General features: G+C 48.4%; 1 protein-coding gene across 2 annotated transcripts in view; it reads left to right on the top strand.

Annotated features, from left to right (window-relative positions):
- Positions 1 to 23,089, top strand: part of KAZN (kazrin, periplakin interacting protein) — a 1,113,689-nt gene that overhangs the window by 653,842 nt on the left and 436,758 nt on the right. For both annotated transcript variants that reach the window (XM_073903322.1, XM_073903321.1), the window contains one exon: positions 16,272 to 16,512. In XM_073903322.1, the coding sequence (XP_073759423.1) occupies positions 16,272 to 16,512 (241 nt within the window). The remainder of the gene's footprint in view (positions 1 to 16,271; positions 16,513 to 23,089) is intronic.

Raw genomic sequence — 23,089 nt, 5'->3', positions numbered from 1 at the left:
CCTGGCTCCTGCCTATACCCTACGCAATTACCAGGGAATCAAATATTCACAGTGGGTATAATTAATTAAATGCATTTTTACTAATTAACTTAAGAACTGGTAAATAGGGCCTCCCTTTGGTAGTTTGAAGATGCAGCTACTGGTGCTGTTGATTAAAATGTGAAGCGAATCTGGCTAGAAACTAGCATGTAATGGATGGAGGCACTATCGCAACATTTCTTTTAAGGTTTGTCAAATCGTGTGCTACTGATACTGCTAAACCCCTTTAATCAGTAAGTATAAAATTCATCTGAGAGCATAAAATATATCTGACAACGGCATACATCAAATCCCAGACTGAACATTCAAAATAAATTGTATCGAGATTTTGTCACAATCATCGATTTCTGCTTTTCAAGCTGGTTTCTGGGGCAGCCACATAAAAGTTAAATACAAGCTATCTATGGGCTCATTGGATTGCGGTAATTCATTAAACCAATGGTGGCTTTAATAAATCTGAACATAAAGATTGCTTCCACAGACACCCTCAGCTTGGAAATGTGCCACTAATCAAAGAGGGTGGCAAAACTAATCTCACTGGCTTGTAGGGGAGGTGCGAAGGAGCTTTTAGAGGGTTGCTTAGGGCTGATTTCCAAGGGTAGTATCGTCGCACTTCTGCAGCAAGATCAGATCACCGGGGAAATCAAGAGCCCCTGTGGAGCCAAGCCCTCAGCATTCGTGGTCAACACGTGCACAGCACAAGCAACTGGTCCTTTGAACAAAGCTGGGTTTAGTCAATGCGAGCCCACTTACTGAGTGACCTTCGATTCCATTGACTGACTGATTTCCCCCATTGTACTCACTTCCCAGTGACGGTGGTGATCCCTGGGCTCTTAACAATTTACAAAGCAGTCTCACACCCAGTGACTTCTTTAGTCCCCCTGAAATCTTGGGAGGGACAAGGCCAGGGTTATTATTATGCCCATTTTACAGATGAGAAAATGAAAGTTTAAAAAGCCAAGCGATTTGCCCTCAGTCCCACATTTGGCAGAGCTGGAGCGCATAGCAAAACTGTCAAAAGCCCAAGCTTCGGGTTGAAATCCTACCTCTGGGACATACTACAGGTTCTCTCACCTTCCAAAACCTCAATTTTTCTCAACTGTAAAGTGGAGATAATGAGACTGCCTATCCCTGACTTGGGAGATTTAATGAGCTCCTATGGATCAGATGCATAACGAGCACGTAAGACATGTTTGCTATTATTCATAGAGAATATCAGGTTGTATTCAAAAAGACAGACTGGACAAGGCCTGGAAAGTAACTACTGGAAATTCCGAATTCCATTTCCCACAGGTGGAGGAGAGCCTTGCCCTTATCATGCATTAGCCTTTTCCCCGCGGTGAAGCACCCTCCTTGTTGGCATATGCTCAGAGAACCCCATGATATTTCTGTCCCTTTCAGCTGTGACTCATTATTGTAAATAGCAGTGCAATGAGGAGATGAGAAAAGAATTTAAATACACTGACAGAATTTTAGGGAAAGTGATACACAAGAAGATAAAAAGCAATCAGGAAAATTTGCATACACCCTTGTGGTCTCAAAGGTCATCTATTTGGGAGTCTACTAATGGGAATACATCTTTTTCGATTCTGGGTGATTATTTAATTGAAAAGGGAAGAATTTAAATGAATCAAGTCATAGAAGCAAAGTAGATTTATGTCAACTGCAACAAAAAATTGCATGTTTCTTTGGGAGAAAAGTCGGTCCATTCATATACAAGTTAAGATTTAAGATGGAGTAGTAAATGTGACCATATATTAGGATTTGGGTCAGCACTAAAAAACATGTTGATATTCATGAGCTTTATTAATTTATTTTTTAAATCAGCCTCCAGTTACACCCTTTATTCTATCTAGAAAAAAGGATGGTTTCGTATCCATTAATTTACTTGAACTTTATAATGACCGTTGGAGGTGAGTATTATCATTCCCACTTTATAAGACAGTTTAACATATACTTACTCAAGGCAGGGACCAAGACATTTTGTCTTTTTTTTTTTTTTTTTTTAATCCCCGGTGCCCGACTAATAAAAATGTAAGTCAGAGGTTTAGCAGAACCTCCTAAATGTTCTGCTTAAGACATCAATCTTTTCTTAGAAGGCAGCACAGCATAGAGACTTAGCCTCTGGCTTTACCATCAGTGGGGGCTGAGTTCAAACCCCAGCTCTGCACGTACCGACGATGTGACCTTCAGAATTTATTTCTTGGACTCTCAGCTTAAACAGTGTTATTAATACCTACCTTGTGGAGTTGTTATGGTAATTAAATTTCAAGATAATAAAACGAGGGGAGAAATATAAAGCACTAGCACAATATCTAACACATATTAATGCTCAAAAATTATAGTTTTCACATCTCATGAGTATACTCAGAAAGGCAAGGATAAGCATACTATTTGACCACTGCGGGAACTTCTTTTTTTTTTTAAAGCATGCCTTAATCATCAGATTTGAAATTAACAGGCAGAAACTGAGCGGCTGGTGGATTGCTTGATGAGGAGCAGCATCCAGGGGTTGCCCATGACAGCCAGGCATGGATGCTTAGTGCTCCTGTGACAAGCCTCACCTCTGATTTAATGCAATGTGCTGTTATTATTAATAAGCAGCAGGGAACCCAGTGTGAGGCTGCCTGCTGCCTCTCCTACTAGGTTCATTCACTTATTTTCTAGGACATCATACAGTCCTTTAGCCACTTTATGGGGGGAAATCTGCTCATTTAATTTCCAAGTAAGGGGCAATTAGTACCGATCGTGATGCATAGCTGCAGGAATCCAACATCTTTTTCAGGGCTGACTGTTAGGATACTTGCACATTTTCTGGTCGTCTCTGGGACATCCAGGGTAATAGCACTGGGTTGCAGTCAGCTCGGGGTTCACCATCCCTGGTGAATTATCTTTAAAATGTATTAGGAGCATAACCACGTACAATGAAGAATTGTGTGACTGATATTAACAGATATGGGAGGCGATGGGTGAGTGGGCGATAGCTGTGCGTTGGACAAGTTGTGTGGTCAGTGATGAGAAGGAAGGGGACTAACATTTCATGAGCATCTACTATGCACCAGAGTTTAAACTAGGTGCTTTATGCATGTCAGCCCCCTTATCCTCCCACCCTCCCTACGAAACCCCAGGGGGTCAAGGCCACCAGTGATCACATTGCCAGGTGCTCCGTCTCTTCTGTCTCTAAATGACACCTAAGTGCTGACAACTTCCAAATTCATACTTCCAGCTCAGATCCACTGCCTGAACTCCAGACTCATGTATCCTACTGCCCACTTGATATCTCCATTTGGATGTCTAATATGCGTCTCAAAATTAGCATACAACTTACCCCCCCCCAAGCCTGCTCCCCCAACAGCCTTCCCCAGTCACGAGTAGATTTTTTGTTCTTCTGGTTATTCAAACCCAAAGCATTCAAGTCATCCTTGACGCCCCTCTCTCACACACGGGCCACATTCAGCTGTCAGCAAATCCTGCGTCTCTACCTTCAGCGTCTCTCTAGAACCCAGTCCTTCTCTCCACGCTCACCCCTCTCCCTCCATGTCTCTCCCATCTTTCAAGCCACCATCATGACTCTCTTGACTTAGGAACCGCTGCCTGAATGGTTTCCTGCCTCCATTCCTGTCCCCCTGGAGTCTTTTCCATACAGCAGCGGGGGGGGGGGCATCATAAAGCATAAATCATCTTGTATTGCACCTCTGCTCAAACTATTCATTGGCTCCATCTCACTCCGGATAAGAGCGGAAGCACATATAAGTCCTTAACTGTTTCCCAGGTAAGCCAAGGACTCATGCATCTGGGCTCTGTACTGTTCTTGTATCTGCCTCGGCCACGAGACTGTGTGCACTGGGAGGGCAGGAACTGGTCTCCTCCCTCCCTGCATCCCTGGCGCCTAACGCACCCCCCAGCGAAAGCAGAGCAGTAAACGCTGAGAATCACTTGCTCCGTACCCAGTGCGGTTTTAAACCCTGATGCTCATCAACTTATTTAGTCCATGGAACAACCCTATGAGATAGGAACCGTTAGTACTGCTGTTTTGCAGATAAGGAAACTGAAGCACAGGGACGCCAAGGTCACAGACCTGTTAGAAGTAGACCAGGGAGTTAACCCCAGGCAGTCTGCTTCCGGAGGCAAGTCTGCGCTCTTAGCTAGCACATTATCCTCATTCTCCGGTCTTTTCTAAGCGTGCCCTTGGCAGATGGGCGGTGGCCGAATGGCTGAGTGAGTAAGTGCGCGTTCCCAGTGGTTATGACTAGCACACAGGAGCACTCCCTGCGTGTCAGCCCCCGGCCCAGGATGCCTCAGATGAGGTTCTCTGCATGCAGACAGAGTGCTCTAGGGAGATACTCGGGTAAGGGAGCAAAGAAGTCAGATTTGGGCAGAGGGAAAAGCTGGCAGACAATGTGGCTTGCCCCTGATGCCTAGAGGGACCTCTGGAGCAGGGATGGCCCTTCAGACTGGTCCAAATGGAGGGAGAAGGGCTGGGCTTTTTTTTTTATTCAAGTGGGTGGCGAAGGGCTGGTCCCTGGGTGGGGTTGCAACCTTGGGTGAGGGAGGCCCCTGCCGCGGAGGACAGCTGCTGGTGACAGGTGCAGGTGTGAACTGTCGGTCGCTGACATTCCTAGCTCTTGGCAGGTGAGTGCATGGGCCCTGAGGAGGAAAACTGGGGAGAACACTACAGTACCCCCTATAGGGCCTAAAGATTTTGCATAATATCTCACTTAACCGTTGTTGCCCTACCATAATGACTTATGCATTTGTTACACCCTTTTGATAATCAAGCAAACTGCAGCTTGGAGATGTGAAGCCTAACCTCATCAATCACCTAGGAAGACGAGATGGGGATTCCAGGCCCATGTGAATGATGAAAAGTTCAAGGGAGTGGCCAGGGCCTGCTCACGTTGCTGCCCAGCCTGCAGGCCCAGGCTCATCAGCTCCTGTTGGGGCAAGCGTTGTCAGGGGCATGGACCTCCGTGGCCTGGGTCTGCTCGTCTCCTGCTGCTAAATCACTCCTCCTGCCGTGGGCACGTGCTCCTTCCCGATCCTTACATCTCTGGCGGGGTCACCAACCAGAGTGATTCTGTGGGGCTTCTGGGTTGGGCACACACACCAGGCCTACTCCGTCAAGGGAGCACCATGCCGGGGCCCAGGGGTAGGCCAGCTCTGGCCTGGGAACAATAGGAGAGAGGGGCCTTCTCCTGGGAGGTAGCTAGAGTAGCATACTGTAAGTCCTGAGCTACCTATGGCCGTGGTCCGCCAGCCTCCTCTCCTCCAGCTCCTGAGGCCAGGTGCTTGGAAGAGAATGGAAAAGGAGGTCAGGAAGGAGCAAGAGACAGAGATCTGCTGGCTTGAGCTCCCGGGATCCCTGAGCTCTGACCTACCTCTAGACCCCAACTTCCTGAGCCAATAAATTCCCCATTGGTATCTTTTTAAAAAAAATTTTATTGAAATTTAGTTAACGTATCTTGTATTATTAGTTTCAGAGGTAAAATTCAGTGATTCATCAGTTGCATATAATACCCAGTGCTCATCACATCAAGTGCTCTCCTTAATGCCCATCCCCCAGTTACCCCTTTACCCCACACCCCTCCCCTCCAGCAACCCTCAGTGTGTTTCCTAGAGTCAAGAGTCTCTTACGGTTTGTCTCCCTCTCTGGTTTTATCTTATTTTATTTTCCCTTCCCTTCCCCTATGCTCATCTGTTTTGTTTCTTGAGTCGCACAAGCTGGTGCACATTGATGCTCTTTCACCTGCAGGTGGGATGATAGCCTTACGTCAGGTGCTGGTGTCCATAATGTATTGGTCCGTTTTTGGTGTGTAACAAACAGCCTCAGAATCTCCAGGGCTTACAACAGCATTTCTTTTTCCCATTTATGGATCGGCACATTTCGGAGGGTGTGGCTAGGCTCTGGCTGGCTTTTTCTCCAGGCTGAAGGTTGGGCTCTGGTTTGTTCCCTGTGTCTTCATTCTGGGGCTGAGAATAATGAGGCGGTTTCCTGGGCCATGCACTTCACATGGAGGATCGCGGGAGCCTAAGAGGTCAAGCAGAATGGTGTGGAAGCATTAAAGGTCCCTGCTTGCTGCAAGTCTACTGACATTCCGAGGGCCAAAGCAAGTCACGTGGTAGAGTGGGAGCGGGGAAGGTGCTCTACCCACCCTAGTGAGCGCTAATGAAAAGTGGGAGGCAGGGGCAAGGTGGGTGCTGCTATCTTGGGAGGGGAGTGAGGATCAGCAGCCATAATCCAGTCTGCCACGGACGGGCAAGAAGAATGAGGAGGGGGGGCGAAATGACTCCTGAGACAGGGGGACATCCAGCCACCACACCAATGACAGCGAAGGTGTCCTGTCTCCCACACCCCAAGGGCAGGGTCTGTTAGAATTACAACAGAGTCAGCAGAACCCCAACACTCAGAACCACACAGGCCATCCCGAGGCAGCAGCTCGGTGTGCAGAGAAACCAGATCCTTTCTGAGAGATCAAAATCAATTTTAAACAGACACAGCTGTTCCCTAGCAGGGTTGTCGGAAGGGAGGGGAAGGGGAGACCCTATAGGGAATGTTTTGTTTCTTTTTGTTTTAAGTTGTCGGAATAACCAAAGAAGACTTCTAAGGTTTGATTATTAATTTGGGGGAGAATCGGTTGCCAAGTTTGCTATCCTTTTCAAGAAAAAGAAGTGTAAGATCAAAGGGAGGCTTCATAGCAGAGGTTTTCACCTTATATTGTTTGGAAGCTTTTCACAACAGAATGATCAGAAATAGAGCTGGTTTGGTTTTTGGTTTTTTGGGTTTTGTTTTTTGTTATTTTGTTTTTTTGTTTTTTTTTGATGCACCCCCTCAGAAGGATAAATCAAATACCACAATTTAATTCAGTTCAGCGAATGTTTACTGAACCTCTCCCATGGCCACATGCTCACTTATAAAAAATATAAACAAATAATAGTGATGGTGAGTTTCACCCCTGCATGTCTGGGTTATCCAGCCAACTGAACTTATCTCCCGGGGTCTCGGTGTCCTCATTTGTAAAGAAAGCACGTTTGGCCTCTGAACGCTGAGGTCCCTTCCAGATCTAAAATTTTAAAGTCCACAAGCTGGATGATGTTCTTTTCCCACTTGCTGCACACTCCAAGTACAGACGTGTGCAGCTGGGAAATCGCTGGAACCGTGAGCGTCATAGGGCTGAAGAGGGATGCTCAAGTGTCTTCCCAATGGCAAGGCGAAGAATTCCTGAGCGGGGTTCCTCAGTTCGAGTGTGTCCCTGAGTTCCATCTTTCCTATAGTTTTCGCTTCACCAGTACAAATGGTGAGTATGGAGGAGTAAGGAAGTGATACAAGGTACTAGTGAAGACAAGGCCACCAGTGTCCCATTGACCTGGGTCCCAGCCCTGCTTCTTGTCGGTTGGATGACCTTGGGTGACTTTACCTCCCCACACCTCAGTTTTCTTATCTGTAAAATGAGCATAATAGTAGCTTCGTCCTCATAAGGCTGTTGTCAGGGCTGTAGGTTAAGTACTTAGCCGTGTGTTTGATGTAAGAACCCACTAGAATCATTATTATCATTTTATTATCATAGCACGCCCTCCATGCACACTTTCAGGCAAAACCAGATTCTGAATCTGCCAGCTCATTTAGCATCTTAGAAAGTCTAGAAAACTTTGAGGAAGAAAGGGTTAATCCCATCACTGAAATTTAATGAAAAAGGTAAAATAACTTCATTCAGTGGTCTTCACATAAAAGGGTACACAGATTTGTAAACGTATGTTACTTTGAACTCACACAGTAATAGTCAATGATCTTTTAAAAACTAGAGCCTTAAAAGTTAGGGGGAAATCCAGGTGGTAAGGGATTCGTGTGATCATTTCCTGCTTGGTGTCCAAAGGGAGCTCACCCACAGGAGGACTAAGGCTCCATTCTCTCAGTCTGTGCCCACAAGCAGGCTGCATTCATCTGGGGGAAGAGGACCCATCTTTTCTAACTTTCACAAAGGTACTCTCTGGGCCAGCGAAGGCCCTGGACCCGTCCAGCCTTTAGGAGACATCAAAGTTCACACTTCGGTTTGATGCCTCCTAATGAATGACAGGACAAGAACCTAGATCTGTCTGTCATTTCTTCCCAAAGCTGCCTGGAAGACTCAAGCTCAATACTGTTCCCCAAAGCTATAAGGCTCCCACCTGTAGGACCCCCCAGTCCTCAGGGCCTCCTCACTGGCTCCTGTGGATGGGGGGAGCTCCCAGCTCTGTTTCTTTTTTCCATACAGTTTCATCTCTTGGATACAGGATAGCTGTTACAGAGCCTGGACACTTGCATTCCTGCACTTACAGTCCCAGCGGTTTGAGAGGCGAGGTGTGGAACCAAGACGCTGGGGGGAGGGGCTGGGGCTGGAGACGTGGGTGCAGGATGCCAGAGAATGCCACCCCCCCAGCCCTTGTTTCTATGCCTCCACCAACCTCTTTTAAAGCCAAACCTCCTGGTTCTTTGTTTTTCAGAAGGAGCACATACCCACAGCTAGCAGCTAGCCATACCGGGACAAAGGAGTCAGGGTACCATTTTACTACCGAGATGGCTAAGGATGCTGACCGAAAGCACCATAACTGACCTTGCTCTGAGCAAACACAGTTCCCTCTTGAACTGCACACACATCTAATAACATGGCCTTATATTGGATTATAAAATTGTTTTAGTTCTCCCCAGCATAAAATAAGGCAGGTAAACAAATAAAGGGGCAGTCAATTAAGATAAATATGGCAACTTCACAATTTACTGGCTAGAGACACATTATCCCAATGAGCCGAACATTGGGTAAAATAGCTCTCTTCTAATTGTATGGATACAATCGGACAGCTAATCCTGAGTATCAGGGCAGATGGTTGCTAATACAGTCCTTCATGGCACACTGGATTGAACAGTGTATGCTGTTTGGCTGATAAATATTTTTTTCTCAGGGCACTTTAGTGCTGGAAAGGTTTAGTGTTGACTCCAGGGGCAAGATTCCAAGGCCCTTCCTTACTACTGCTGCTTCCAATTCCTGAGAAAGGACACGTCCCCATATCTGAGATGCCTTTGTAATGAGTTGTCAGGAGCATAGGAGTCTTAGCTCAGTGGCCTCGAGGGAGGGCCATACTGGTCTTTACAGCACTGATCCTAAGGGTTGGGGGGGGGTGGCTCAGTGCATAAGGCATCCTAGGAGTAGAAAGAAATGAACAGAGAGGGAAGCAGAAGCTCTCAAGAGTCTGAGCAAGGGGTGGGGGTGGGAGAGGAAATGAGCGAAAACCTCTCCTGAAGATATCATTTAGTTAAATAAATGGCAGAGCAAAATATGGGGGGGGGGTAAGGGGTCCTGAAAATCCCGTTCTTGGAAAAATCCCACTGTGCTCCTTACTGAATCTAATGCACGACTATTACAAAGAATACCAAAAAACCCCACAAAAAACAAAAACAACCCCCCCCAAAACCTATCTCCTCACCCACCCCTAGAAAGCATAGAAAGCAACTCATATAGGATCGAGATCACACGAATAATACTATCAGTGAGAAAAGAATAAATGACCCACTTAGGGTAGGTCTGCAAAAACATTTCAAGCCACTGGGGTACCATTTCATGAACCCAAAGAACTAATTTACCAAATGGGTCCCCAGGGCCCGGAGGAACTAATGCCCTGGCCACCAAGGAGCGGCTCCTTCTGTTTCTCCATCCCATCAGTGCCTCTGGCCGAGAATGAAAGGCCTGGAGCTAGAAGGGATGCTAGAAGGGTCCCTTGGTGCATCAGGGCGCGCAGGGAGGAGACCGTGTTCACGCATCCGAGGGGAAGGGGGAAAGGAAGAAAAGGCAGATATGTTAGCATCAGACACACCTGAACCTGAATCTGGTTCTGCACCTGCTAGCTGGGTGAGTGTGAGCAAACCTGAGCTTGGGGTTTCTCCTGATCTGTGGAAAGGGGATACTAACACCTACCCTTCGTGTTGGGAAGATTGAGCCTCAGCTGGTGGAAGTGAATGGATGAGCACAGTGGGGTCATGGTGATGTCCAAAGGATGGGAGTTGCCTGTACAGCCCTCGCCGCCCCATCCTCCTCTCCAGCACCTCCTCATGGGTATCTGCATCGCTGATAACATCTATGGAGTTCTTCCGGGCACCGGGCACCCAGCCAGACGCTTCACGTGCAGTGGCTTATTTAATTCCTCACCACGTCTGTGAAGCAGGTAGTCACATCATCCCATTCTACTAATGGGGAAGTTGGGACTCAGGGAAGTTAAGTAACTCTGCTCGCGTCACAGAGTAAGTGGCAGGGCTGGGACTCGAACGCTTGTCTCACTAACTCCAGAGCCTGGGCGTTGACTCTACTCTTGCTCTCAGAGAAGAGTGAAATCATCGGTGACATCAGTTAGCACCGTCCTGCCAATGGGCTGTGGGGAGGGGCCTTCCCTGAGATGAGGAACTGGAGCTGAAGGCCCAAGGGCTGGAAGACTTGACCGTGTTCTCTTTAGCCATGTTGAAGGAACCTCCCAGAAACTGCTGTGTGGTGCTGGAAAGTGTGATAGCGCCCAGCCCACAGAGAGAGCCAAGACCCAAGAAGGCCGGAGGTCTGGCAAGATATCTGGGGGTTGGACCAGTTCTTTGGGGTGTAGGGATGGTTGTCTCAGGATTTTTGTATTTGTGTTATTCCTTGTCACCGTCACACAGCTAGGGACAGAGCCAAGAGCCCAGGCCAGCAGGCACATCCCTTTGTAAGCCCTACACCACACCATGTAAGAAACCTCAAAAACACAAAGGCCATTCAAGAAGGAAAAAAATTACACTTCTATGAAGAAGTAGAGGCTTTAAGTATATATGTTTATGTGTATGAGTCCACGGTTAGTATGCATATTTAATATTCATTCCATACATAGGGATGTCTGAATTATAAGTGATTATGGAAGGAGGGTTTGCAGGTGGAGAACATGCAGGGATGACTGAGTTGGTTAAATACAGACAGAGGGATGCCCCTGACCAAGTTCCCGACCCCTGGATGAGAGATTGCTGGCGGAGTCGAGAGGAGAATGTCATTTTTCATGCTAACAACTGTGCTCTGTGTCCACACTGACCGTGCGTGCGTGCGTGCACACAGATACATGTGCATACATTCTCACCTTAGAGCTCCAGGCTATTTCCCTAAGCCCCACGGTCCTCTGCTGTCCCCCTCCTGGTGGCTTTTTTCTCCATCCCTTTGTTTCATGACTGTGGATCTGAGGGTGACTAAGGGCAGCAGGGGAGCATTGCCAGGAAGGGATTATAGCTTCGCTCTTGGGGCTCACTGCCTGCACACACTCCTCTACGTCTATGACTCCGTCCCCCTCCTGGTCTTTTCACCCAGAGGCCCAAGTCCTGGTTGCCCCTGGCTGAGAGATGCTTTGCCCTTTCCCCGGAGCACATGTTAAGACCCACTCAGCCAAAGTAAACTGTGTAAATGTACAAAAGATACAACTCCTAAATTGGCCGGGATTTGCATGTGACAATTTGAATAAACCGAGCATCCATCTGCAGGGAGGGAGGGAGCCCTTGCAGACATACCTGAGGTCCAGAGGCTTCCTTGCATTTATATGTGTCTCACACGTGTGCACAGTGCTTTATGAGCACCTGCCCTGGGTGCCTAGGGCAGTGAGTCTCAAACTTCGCAATCCACCAGACACTCCTGGGAAGCTTCTTGCAAATGCAGGTCCCTGGAACCTCCTCAGAGATCCTGGTTGGTCGGGTGTGGGACTAGGGATCTACATCTTAACAAAAGAATTAAGTGACAGGAGGGTAGCGAGCAAGGGGAGAGTGGTACAAGATGAAGTCAGAGGCCAGATTGCACAAGACCATGACCTTGCTCTTTCAGATCTAGAACTTAGGAAGTGCCCCTGCACCAGTGGTCCAGTCTGACAGTCTATGGTGCTGGATACACATTAGTAGGATGATGGGTCATTTTCTAAAGACTCTGGTTTTCATCCCTCCCAACTCCTTAACTAACACGGCTTCAGGGTCCCTTCCTGTCTCTGGCTCTGTGTTTCTCCATCTACCAGTATACAACAGGAGTGCTGGAATAAATGATCCCAAACTTGCCTTCTGGGACCAGATAGCCTCATTTGGTTGCAGGGTGGGGCAACCACATCTACTGGGTTTCCTGGGACAGTTCCAATTTATGCCACTTGTCCCAGCTTCATTATTCCTAACACCCTCTCTTGCTCTCAAAAGTGTCCCAGTTTGGACATTAAATTATAAGGTCATTCTATTTATGGGAGAAGGGAGGTGCATAGGACATGGCTGTCAGCAATGGGCTACGCTCTCTGCCTTGGTTCTTATTAGGAGTTTTCTTTCTCTGAGCAAGGATGGTTTTGCAGACTTTCCAAAATGCCCAGGTAAACTTTGAAGGGCATCAAATGCAACACGGCACATTCTGCTCAGATGCTCATTCTGCTCAGGAAGATGGGGCACTCAACTAATACTGGCAGAGACTGGTGAGTGCATAAGGGCCAGCCGGTGCACTGCCTGAGCTTTGAATGGGGTTTGGCAGATGGGGAAAGATGGCAACTGGGAACACTGGGAAACAGGAGGAGAGCCCTATGAAGCAAGCCCATTTTCTGGCATGGTTCTTAACATCAGCTTACGTGGCTGTGAGGCCAGGTCTACTTTAGGAACATTTAAGGTCACGTGCTCAGAGTTGTGGACCCCAAAGAGAGAGGGCTCTGGTTACAAGACAGCTCTGGAGCCCCTCCCCATATTTATATGTGTCTCCCAAGAAATGAGCTGCAAATGCACATCAGCCTGCAGACAGGTAAGTGGGCTTGCAATAGGGTGTTAGGCAAGGGGGCAGAGATGTAGATTCTGTGACCATTTTGTTACCTGAGATCACCTAGGGAGGAGCAGTGGTGGAAGTTGGGGGGTAGACTAGTAATCTTTTGGGTTTAAATCAAATGGATTCTAGAGGGTAATTGATCCCAGGCTTTCTGTCTAAGATCTGGCCCTTTTACATGTGGAGACACAGCTGGTAAAAGCCCCCTCCCCCCCTTTTCATGTTAAGAAGCAATTTCTCAAAAATAAAATTCTTTAAAATCCTAGGAAGTACCCCAGGAGTTTTAAAGTGAGTTTCTTGACATTTCAATGGCTGTATTACAGCTGGGGAAAAGAGGAGGCAGAGAGAAAGAAGGAACTCAAAGACTGGGTGTTTGCTTTCTTTTCTCCTTGTTAGATTGTTTTGTTTTGTTTTGTTTTGACTTGATTTTAAGATTCTGGTGGGTGGGAGTAATCTCACTGAAGAGGAAAATGAGTAACACTTGGTCAGTCTGTTTACGCTCACACACGTTCATTTGCAGAGGGTTTACTATGGATTAGGTGGCATGGATGCAAAGAAAAATCATGCATGAAAACTGACCACCTTCCTTCTCCCACGCTGCAGCTCTCGGTGAGCTCTCCAGATAGAGCTGCTCCTGACTGTGTCCTCGGAAAGTTTGTTCCCAGGACACGCCTTGCCCCCTTTTATTGCTATTTGCATTTGTGCTGACTTTTGTTTTTATTGAGGTGAAATTCACATAACATCAAAGGAACCTTTTTTTTAAGAGGGGGGAGGGGCAGAGGCAGAGGGAGAGAGAGAGACTCTTAAGCAGGCTCCATGCCCAGCACAGAGCCGGACCCAGGACTCAATCTCCGACCCTGAGATCATGACCCGAGCTGAAATCAAGAGTCAGACGCTTAACCCACTGAGCCACCCAGGCACCCCTAAAATGAACCATTTTAAAGCAAACAATTCAATGGCATTTAGTACATTCATAACGTTGTGCAACCACCACCTCTGTCTACTTCCAAAACGTTTCATTACCCCAAAATAAAACCCAGTACCCATTATGCAGTTATTCCTCATTCTCCCCTTTCCCCAGCCCCTGGCACACATGTCTGTCTGGATTTATCTATTCTGGCTAGTCTACAGAAAAGAAATCACGTTACCTTCTGCGTCTGGCTTCTTTCACTTAGCATACTATTTCTGAGCTTCATGCACATTGTGGCAGGTGTCAACGCTTCATTCCTTTTCATGGCTGAATAATAGCCCATTGTATGGATATACCGCAACTGGTTTATCCATTCTTCTGTGGTTGGATGTCTGGGTTGTTTCCACCTTCTGGCTATTGTGAATGGCGTTTCTGTGAACATTTGTGGACAGCCTTTTGTTGGGGGCATCAGTTTTCAACTCTTTGGCTATATACCTAGGGCTGTCATGGCTCAGTCATATAGTAATTCTGTGTTTAACTTTTTGAGGGACCACTAAACCATTTTCCATAGTGGCTGAACCATGACAGCCCCCCATTCGGAAGACTCCCAGTTAGATTTCTCCGTAATTTAACCAAAGGACTTCAAAGAACTGAATTCTGATTTACAGATACACCAAGCAGCCTAAGTTTCTTGGTTGGTCCAGTGGGTCAGAATTCCCGCTAATGAGACGCAGGTCAGGGGTTCAATCCCCAGCTGACCAGTTAGCTCGGCAGAGCAGACAGTGAAAATTATGTCTGCAGCCACACATTCTACCAATGCGGCCTTGCCCTCTTACAAAAGCTTGTTAGTGGCCCCAGGGGGTTGGAGCAAGAGTGGGTTTTTATGGTTCCAAATAAAAATCTAGCATCCAAGGCACAATGGGACTAATTGGAAATCAGATGACTGCTTACTTCCAGTCTTGGTTTCACCTGATTTCTGCCGGGGGGGGGGGGGGGAGGCGCTTGGGTCAGTTGCTTAACCCCCCACCCAGAGCTTCAGTTTCTTCCTCGCTAAAGTAGAATTCCTAATTCTTACTCCAAAGAGATGATAATGCAGCCTAAGCACTTTGCACACAGTAGGCTTCCTACTTAGTAGATGCTGATAAATCTCAAGGGTGGGCACCATTAGCGTCTGCAGTGGGCTCTGAGTTACTCTCCTGAGGTTGACTGAGCTGGAATGGTGGTGTACTATTGTCCTTGGGGTTACATTGGCTGTTTCAAATTGTCCTATTTGCATGGAATGAAGCTTGCTATGGTAACAAGGTCTGGTGGCTGGAATCCAGGGCCCCAGCGAAAAATGCAAAGCCTGTGCTCTGAGAGAAAGAGGAGTTGGATAAGGTTTATCAACTTTAAGGTTACCTCAGTTCTCCTTTGAAGAGGGAATGGGTAAATTGAGTCAGCAGGGCCTCAACACTCCCACTCCTCCAGTGAGGAGGAGAAAAGAGGGAAGCCCCTTTGATGCCTTCCAGTCTTCTTCTCTCCTGGCCTCATCCCTCTCGCCCCCCCAATATTTAGCCCAGCCAAGAAGCTTAGGACCTGGCAAAGGCCAGCCCTCCACCTCGGGGGCGCACGCGGGAGTTTGGGTCGGTGGGGAGACCAGAGCTCCAGGGGTGGCCCACCCTGGGGCCGGACGGGAGAGCTCCTCCCCGGGGGAGGACACACAGTGCAGGTTGGGGCGGAGGAGGTGGGGGTGGTGGAGATGGAGTGGGGTGGAGAGTGAGAGGCACTCAGGGCACCAGCTAAGCTCCCCGCTGCACACTGCCTACCCGCATTTTAAGGAAAGCAAAGCTCCACTCCCGAGATCGCGCCAGCTGCCCCCTCCCCTGGAGCTCCGTCCCCGCTGCTCCCCTCCCCGGCCTCTTTCCCGAACACCCCTCTCTCCCGAGCACCCACCCCCTTCTCAACCCCGGCCCGGCGCGGGGCGCCTGCTAGCCAGCGCGGGGGCTGCCCCACCGCTCCCGGGAGGGGAACGAGGGCCGGCCTTGGAGCAGGCGCCCCCTACCCCTCGCCAGGGGCGCCACCTCGGCCCACTCGCGGCCGCCGCCCGCCGCCCTCGCCCCCCGGGGGGGTGTGTCCCCGAAGTGGGAGGCGCGGGAGGCCGAGGGTGCGCCCGGGGCCCCAGCCCGGGCCCCCTCCCGAGCGCGCGGCGAATGGTAGACTCCAGTGAAAGAGTGCCGGGCGGCGCGCGGTGTCCTTCCCCGAGCCGCGCTCGGCGCCGGGGTCTCGGCGATCGCTGCTCCGCCTCCTCCTTCTCCTCCCCTTTCTCCTCCTCCTCCCCCCGCCGCCTCGCTACCGCCGCGGCTCCGGCTGGAGGCGCCGCTGTCATTCCTGCGCCGGAGGAGCCGGCGCTGCCGGTGCCTGGGGGTCGGGGCGCGGGGGAGCCGGGCGGGGGGGGCGAGGGGGGGGGGGGGGGGGGGCCCCGCCCCCCCCCCCCCCCCCCCCCCGCGCATCATGCAGCTCTTTGTCACCTCTCTCGCCCCCAGGCCAAAATCCTGAGCATGATGGAAGACAATAAGCAGCTCGCGCTCCGCATCGATGGGGCGGTCCAGTCGGCCAGCCAGGAGGTGACCAACCTGCGAGCCGAACTCACGGCCACCAACCGGAGACTGGCGGAACTGAGCGGCGGCGGCGGCCCGGGCCCGGGCCCGGGAGCAGCGGCCAGCGCCTCGGTGGCGGCGGACCCGGCGGCGGCGAACATGGAGAACCACCAGCACGGCGCGCAAGGTAGGGATCGCCCGGCGCCCAGGGCGGAGGGGGGGGGGGGCGAGCGAGCAGGACCCGGGCCGGAGGTGGCCGGGGCCTCGGTGCCCCCCACGCCCGGGGCGAGCTCGCCTCGCCTTCTGGCTGGTAACCCTGTCCTCCCGGCGGTGTCCACCTCTGCTCCCCTGCCGGGAGTTGCAGGCTGCTGTCATTAAGGAAAACCCCGGCGCAGTGTGCACGGGTTCACGCGGTCACACCGGCCCCCGCCAGCGGGAGCGAGGCGCAGCCGGCGGCGCCCCTCCCGCAGCAGAAAGTGCCCTTTAGGTGGCACACAGCCCCCAGCTCCGTGGGCAAACTTTTCGTGCCCGGGCCTTTGCCCCCACTCCGGGTAGGGGTGAATGCTGCAGCTCCCCCCCAGTTCCGGAGTCTCCCTTCCGCGAGACTCTCCCCGAGAGCGAGCTCCGGGCTCTGCTGCCTTGGGGTAGAGGATTGGACTGGCTTGCACTTTTCTCCACGGATGCCAAATCCCTTGTCTCAATTGCATCTGGACTTTATTTTCTCCCCATCTGAGATCGCGCGGATAGCGGAATGTATCGATGCAACAGTAGATGCTCTGCTCAGCAGGGAGTTTAAATTTCCAGCAAATACAAACACCGAGAGCACTTTCCAGGGGGAAATCTTAGACCTCAAAGGCTGAGTGATGGGCTCCTGGCGAAATGAAGGTTTAGATGGTGGGTTGCAGGGAGCTGCTGCTGGAAGGGACTCTTCCCACTTTAGAGGAGGAGCGGAAAAAAAGACAGCTGGACCTTGTTGACATTGACAGTGATGAAGCCCTGAAATGCCCGGGAGGGTTAAAGGTGGAGGAAGCATCCAAAAATGTCCTGTTTGGTTTCTGTGAATTGAAAAGTAAAAGGGTAGACTGGCTTTTCAGGTTTTGTTTTGTTTTGTTTTGTTTTTTGCCTAATTGCTCTTTAAGAAATGGTATCACTGATTATTAGTATCGTTTGATTAATAAACTAAACTGCTGAAATCCAGAATCTGACAGAGAAAAATGATCCAGTCTAGGAGGGCCACTTGTATAAATATGTCACTTGATGAAGTATGAGGTACCCATAGCTCAGTGGCTCGGAGGAATTTTCTGCTTTTGTTGTTGTTTCAAGAGCTTCTCCTAAGTGTTTCGAGAGAGTGTCTGTGTTCATATTAATGCCTTCTCCCCATCAGTTTCTGTTTGCTCCTTACCTTCCTGGGGAAGGTGGGCTTTTCCTGGTGCGAGATGTTAAGCCTGTACTTAGTTTTATGCCGAATTCCAAGTCATGTTAACTTGGTACTTCGGGGAGTCAGTCAGAAGTCCTGGGAATTAGGGCGGGAATTTGGGACTGAAGTAGCCATGACGTAATGGTGGGAAGGTGTTGTAAAGCTGTTATTTGCTGCAGTTTTCAAGGTGGGTATCTGCTTACTCTGTCATTTATCCCTTGCGCTGCCACTGTGTGTGGAAAGATGCTCTCCGCTGGCATCTGGAGGGAGAAAAAAAAAAAGAAGCTAGACTGCCTGGTAATGCTTTCTTCTTTATAGGCAGAGACTCTTCCAACATTAGAGAAATAGCTAAGAACTGGCATTCTGCTAAGAATCAAAAGCCATGGTAAGGAGGACTGAACAATGCTGGTTTATTTCCCACCGTCTGCCCCTTTTTCTCAGCCAAGGAAAAGTTAAGTGGCTTTCATTTGAGTCCTGGGTCCAGTTGCAGACTGAGCATGCTAAGGAGGTCAGTACGGTGGTGATCCATGCACCCAACTTGGAAATTGAGATGCTTAGCTGATGGTTAAGCTGTTGTAATGGAGCAACAGTGGGCGGATTCCTTCTCTTTTCCTACAAAAATGCCCTAGGCTGTGGAAATGACTTTTGGATCTCTTGATATCCTTCAAAACACCCAAAACCAGCATGCACCCTCATGCTCCTAGGAGTATGCCTGCCCGTGTCAATAAGCCGTCTGTGGGGGGCTGGATGAAGGATGGTCTTGATTTTTCCCTTGTGTATCCTTGATATTTTTCGACACCTTTACCAGGGGGAATTTAGTGATTTTATAATCGGAGAATAAAATGTTAAAGGTTTTAACTCAACTTAATTGTTGGCCACATAGTCTTCTAAATTGATGTGAATTTAAACGAAAGTTATGGTTGAAAAGAGAACAAGCTCCCCCGTATAATCCGGTAGGGTATCATTTACTTTAGCTCTACAGGAGTACCCCAATCCAGTACTTTTTACATTAGTTAGCCCCTGTGAGTTTTTTTGGTTTTATTTTCTTGTTTTGGTTTGCTCTCATGACCCATGGCAGCATTCTGCTGGAACAGAAACCCGCTATAGACGTGTTCTGGTGGTTTCTTCGGCTGGTGCTTTTGTATTCCTAAAGGAAAGCGTGGGGTTCTCTCAAGTTAATTCTAAAGCGTGGTCGATTGGTTTCCTCATGCTTCTTCATAATATACCTCAAGCTTGGCTCCTGGGGGTTCCTGACTGTTCTTCCGAATTTGTCTTCTGTTTTAATTTTGTCTGTGTTGGGGAGATTTAATGGGCCATTAAATAGCATTTGGTGCTATTGAGTTGTCCTTTTTCAAATCAAAGTTTTGAATGAAATGAGTATCTTTCAAAATGTATCTCTAGAAATCATATTTTACTAAAGGGCATTATGCACATATTAAATGAGTGCTAATGCACTTTTAATAACATTAGCACAAGTGGTTACGGGGAAGAGTCACCTCTTGCTCTCCCTGCCAAGAAATTGTTAGATCTGTTTTCAAATTTTGGGTTAAAATTTTTTTTACTGAATTACACAAGCTCATCAATTCACCATGGGAGTTTTGTTCCAGCGATGGTACCTGACACTAGGTAAGTCGATGAAGAAAACTTGGGGTTTTCCTAGAGAGTTAATACAGTGTGTCATTTAAACGAAATATTAACTTGGTTGGTACCCTGTGTGAGCTGGCTTGGTTGCTATGTAACAGAGTCTAGAAAGTGAACTGCTGAAAATCTGGGCTTTCGACACTTTGCAGGATCTTCTTTCGGAATCTGTGTTGAAAGAACACTTGGCAGCCAGCCCATCTCCTCTCTCCCTGCTTCGAGTGAGTTGGATAATCCCTAATGAGGATGCTGGCATCCAGTGCAGAGGGTATCCAGGCAGGGCGGCACATTTCACAGCTCCGGAGCTGCGTCTTGGGTTTGGGGGGGGGCGGGTCAAAACTGCCTTTGACAGGTGGACAGAAGGAGCCTCGGAAAGAACAGAGCCAAGCATTTGTTCCAATTTGTCTTGTTGTTGGTAGCCAGAGAACGGATTTGTTTAAAGTAACATTTCTAAGCTGTTTTCCTCGGCGTAACATCTCTGGAAAATGTGTTTAAAATGCTTGCTGTTGTTTGAGGGGAAAATATAGCAGTTTGTTTCTCTGAAAATGTTTTATCTGATGAATGACTAATATTAGATTCAATTGGTTACTTTGCTATGCATAGAATAAAACAATTAAGCTCCATTGTACCCATTTCAAATAGGTGTTAACTCTATATACCATAAAATACTTGTGTCTCGTAGGATGTATGCCTGCTGCTATTAGTTTGTTGGTTTTTTTTTTTTAATGAAGTAATTGTATTTATATGCCTATGCAAGTGGGAGTGCGGATAGCATCTTTTTTGGGTGCTGAGGACTCAGAGCCTACTGCATTTGTTAGGACTGGGATGGAGAAAAGGGTCATTCTCCTACACCTTGGTCAACTTCCATAAATAGATGCAAGCTTTATTTTTTTCTCCCTATGCGCTAACATAGGCTGTTACTTCAGGTCTGACTGTTCGTATCTAGCATCACTACAACAGTGGAAATTCTGCGGTGGAGTATGAATTACCTCTGGACTGAATTGAATGTGTGAGCAGTCTGCAGAAACACTAGACACTGTGGCTTTGCAAAATAAGTTCTGTCTTTTGGCATCCCCTTCCCAATTCATTCTACCTATGCTCTTGTTTTCCCAAGTCGACTTTTATCTTTTTTTTTGGAGAAAGAATTTTCAAATGGCAGAGAAGACGGAAAAAAATGGGGTGGAATCTCAGAGGTCCCCTTCTGTTAGCTTGCCCCCAGTTTATGGACCTTGAGTCACGTCTGTCTTGGTTTTCCAGCTGTATCAATGGGCTGAAAGAGACTTGTGTCTTTTCCTAATCTGGTAGGCTGTCATGAGATGGGACTTCAAAGTTCTTCCTGAAAATCACCGTGCGTGGTTGCAAAGAGATTACTTACAGATCAGTACAGCATGGTTGAAATTAGTTATTGATTGGCTATTATTTACTGTCTTCCCATTGTCTTTGGAAAATGCCTTCGGAGGACCCCTGAAGTCAAGTTTCTGGCTCTGATTAATTTCATGCTTCCAATATTTCATGATTTATGGAGGCTTTTCAGTACTCCTTTGATATTAACCAGAAGTCTAAGCCAATCTGATTTTTATAGTAGGAACACTGTTCCATATCCTCCCAGGGCAAGGCAAGCCATGTTCTCTCCGTTCCTTTACCCCCCAACTCCCCAAGACTGCTGGCACTTTTGAGGAATCCTGTAGGTCATAATTTGTGACTTGCCGGCTGCCACTGAGCTTGTGGCAGATGGGCCTGGCAGGTGGGGTGTGCTGGTTGGAATGTTGCCTGCTCACTGTGCAAATCATATGGGGCCCAGAAGGTCAGGCTTAGGGTCCTGGCCATATTTGTTGCCTATTTTGTCTTTATTTATTCCTGAGTTATATAGATAAGTGAAATCAACATCGGTTCCCCAGTTCTTTTCAGACCTTTTCCTGGACTGGTTTGTGTGAGCTTTAGCACTTGGCTTCTTACTCCCTGCCCTCCGTCAGGCAAGAACACAACTCACTCTACCCACTGAGGCCAGTGATCTTGTACATGAAAATTAGTCTGTACCGTTTGGGCTGGATATCAGGGTCAGTAACACCTGGGATGACAGGGGGTGCCACCAACAGCACTCATCACCATGTCTCCATCATCTGAGATGCAGGCAGAGCAGGTTTAGGTGGGCTCGCTTAGGAAAAGACAGCTTCCCTGAAGCCAACAGAGTAACCAGCCATTGTGGCAGATTGTATCTGACATCTCAGAGCAGGGAAGAATCTTGCTGGCCCGTGTCACCAGCCCCATCTCTACTGTGAAGAAGCTGGAGGAAGGCCAGGCAAAGGGATCCCCATGTGGTTGGATGAGACCAGAACATTCTTGCTTGTTTGATGCAACCTCAGACCTAAGTGGTGGAGTCCAGGTTGTGCTCTGTGAGCATTCCTGCTTCACCCTCAGAGTCCTAAGCTGCTAGAAACATGAAAGAAGCTGAACGGAGTTTTAATGAGTTTGGCAAGAACAACTATTTGGGCAGGTGGCTTCTGTGTGGTGGGAAATCATTGGTTCTCCCTTTGTTTTGGTGTCTTTGTTAACTTGGCCTTGGCAGACCTATGGGTCAGATTTCTGAAAAGCTCCCATCCCCTTCTCCCTCTGATGAATTGAGACCCTAGCATGAGAGCTCAGATGGGGCTGGTTAACAGGCCATTCTGCAGGCAGAGCACCCCCAGGGCCTCTGTGCTCTCCTGTGATGTGCAGTGGGATGGAGGAGAGTGGGAGAAGGAGTCGCCTCGCCCAGCCCCCGCTCCCACCCTCTTCCATCAGAGCAAGCACTGGATTACCTCCGTGGGGTGTCCAGGCCTTCTATTACCAGTACTGTCTCTGCCCCGCAGATGGTTTGAAGTAATGTGAATCATTAAGAGCAAAGTACCCTCTCAAGGAAGGTGGGTCCAGAGCTAATATTTTACCCTCACCTTTGGTGCTGCATAATGGTTCTCGGAACTCACCTCCTGAGTATATCACAAAACACTAGGCGTTCTGGAACCATCCTGACACCATGTCATTTTCACCTGGTGGACAGCTTAATATAGGACTAAATGAGAACCAGTTTCAGTGCTTTTGTCAAACTTTTCAATAAATAAATATCAGGTATTGTCCCAAGTGCTTAACATGCATAATTGAGTCCTGTACCCAATGAGTTGGCAACTCTTAGGCCCATTTTTCAAAAGAGGAAGCTGGGACTGGGAGAGTTTAAGTCACATATAGTAATGGCTCTGATGGCACTGAGGACAGCAAGCTTTGACGTAGTCTCCACTCGGAGCCAGGTATACTGTTCTAAGTACTTTCCTATATGCATGCACTGAATTGATGCATTCTTTCCTCATAATGACTTATGAGGCAGGTACCATTCTTGTACCCATATCACATCTAAGAAGACTAAGGTAGAGCAATGCTATGTCACTCCCAAAAGGGCATTCTGCTGTTAGTTGACCAAGCTCTGGCTCCAGAGGCCATGCTGTCACTCATTCTCCTTTGATGCCAAAGGTCACTCAGTTGGTGGTGATGGAGCCAAGAATTCAGACCCACCAGGTCCCTCTGCTGCTTAAACCTGTGTTGTCTCCTAAGTCAGAAACATCCTTTGATTTGATATGTTGAGAAGGTTGAGGGAGCTGTAGGCTTGTCTCTGTTCTTGAGTATTACTTCCCTAGGCCGCTGGTGGTTTCTGAGTCCTTGACTGAGTGTGAGGGGAGTA

The sequence above is a fragment of the Callorhinus ursinus genome, unplaced genomic scaffold (assembly GCF_003265705.2).
Source record: "Callorhinus ursinus isolate GAN/ISIS: 27379988/994484 unplaced genomic scaffold, GSC_fseal_2.0 scaffold18, whole genome shotgun sequence".
Taxonomy (NCBI): Eukaryota; Metazoa; Chordata; class Mammalia; order Carnivora; family Otariidae; genus Callorhinus; species Callorhinus ursinus.
The sequence above is the reverse complement of the archived record's forward strand: the minus strand, read 5'-3'. Positions and strand labels throughout refer to the sequence as shown.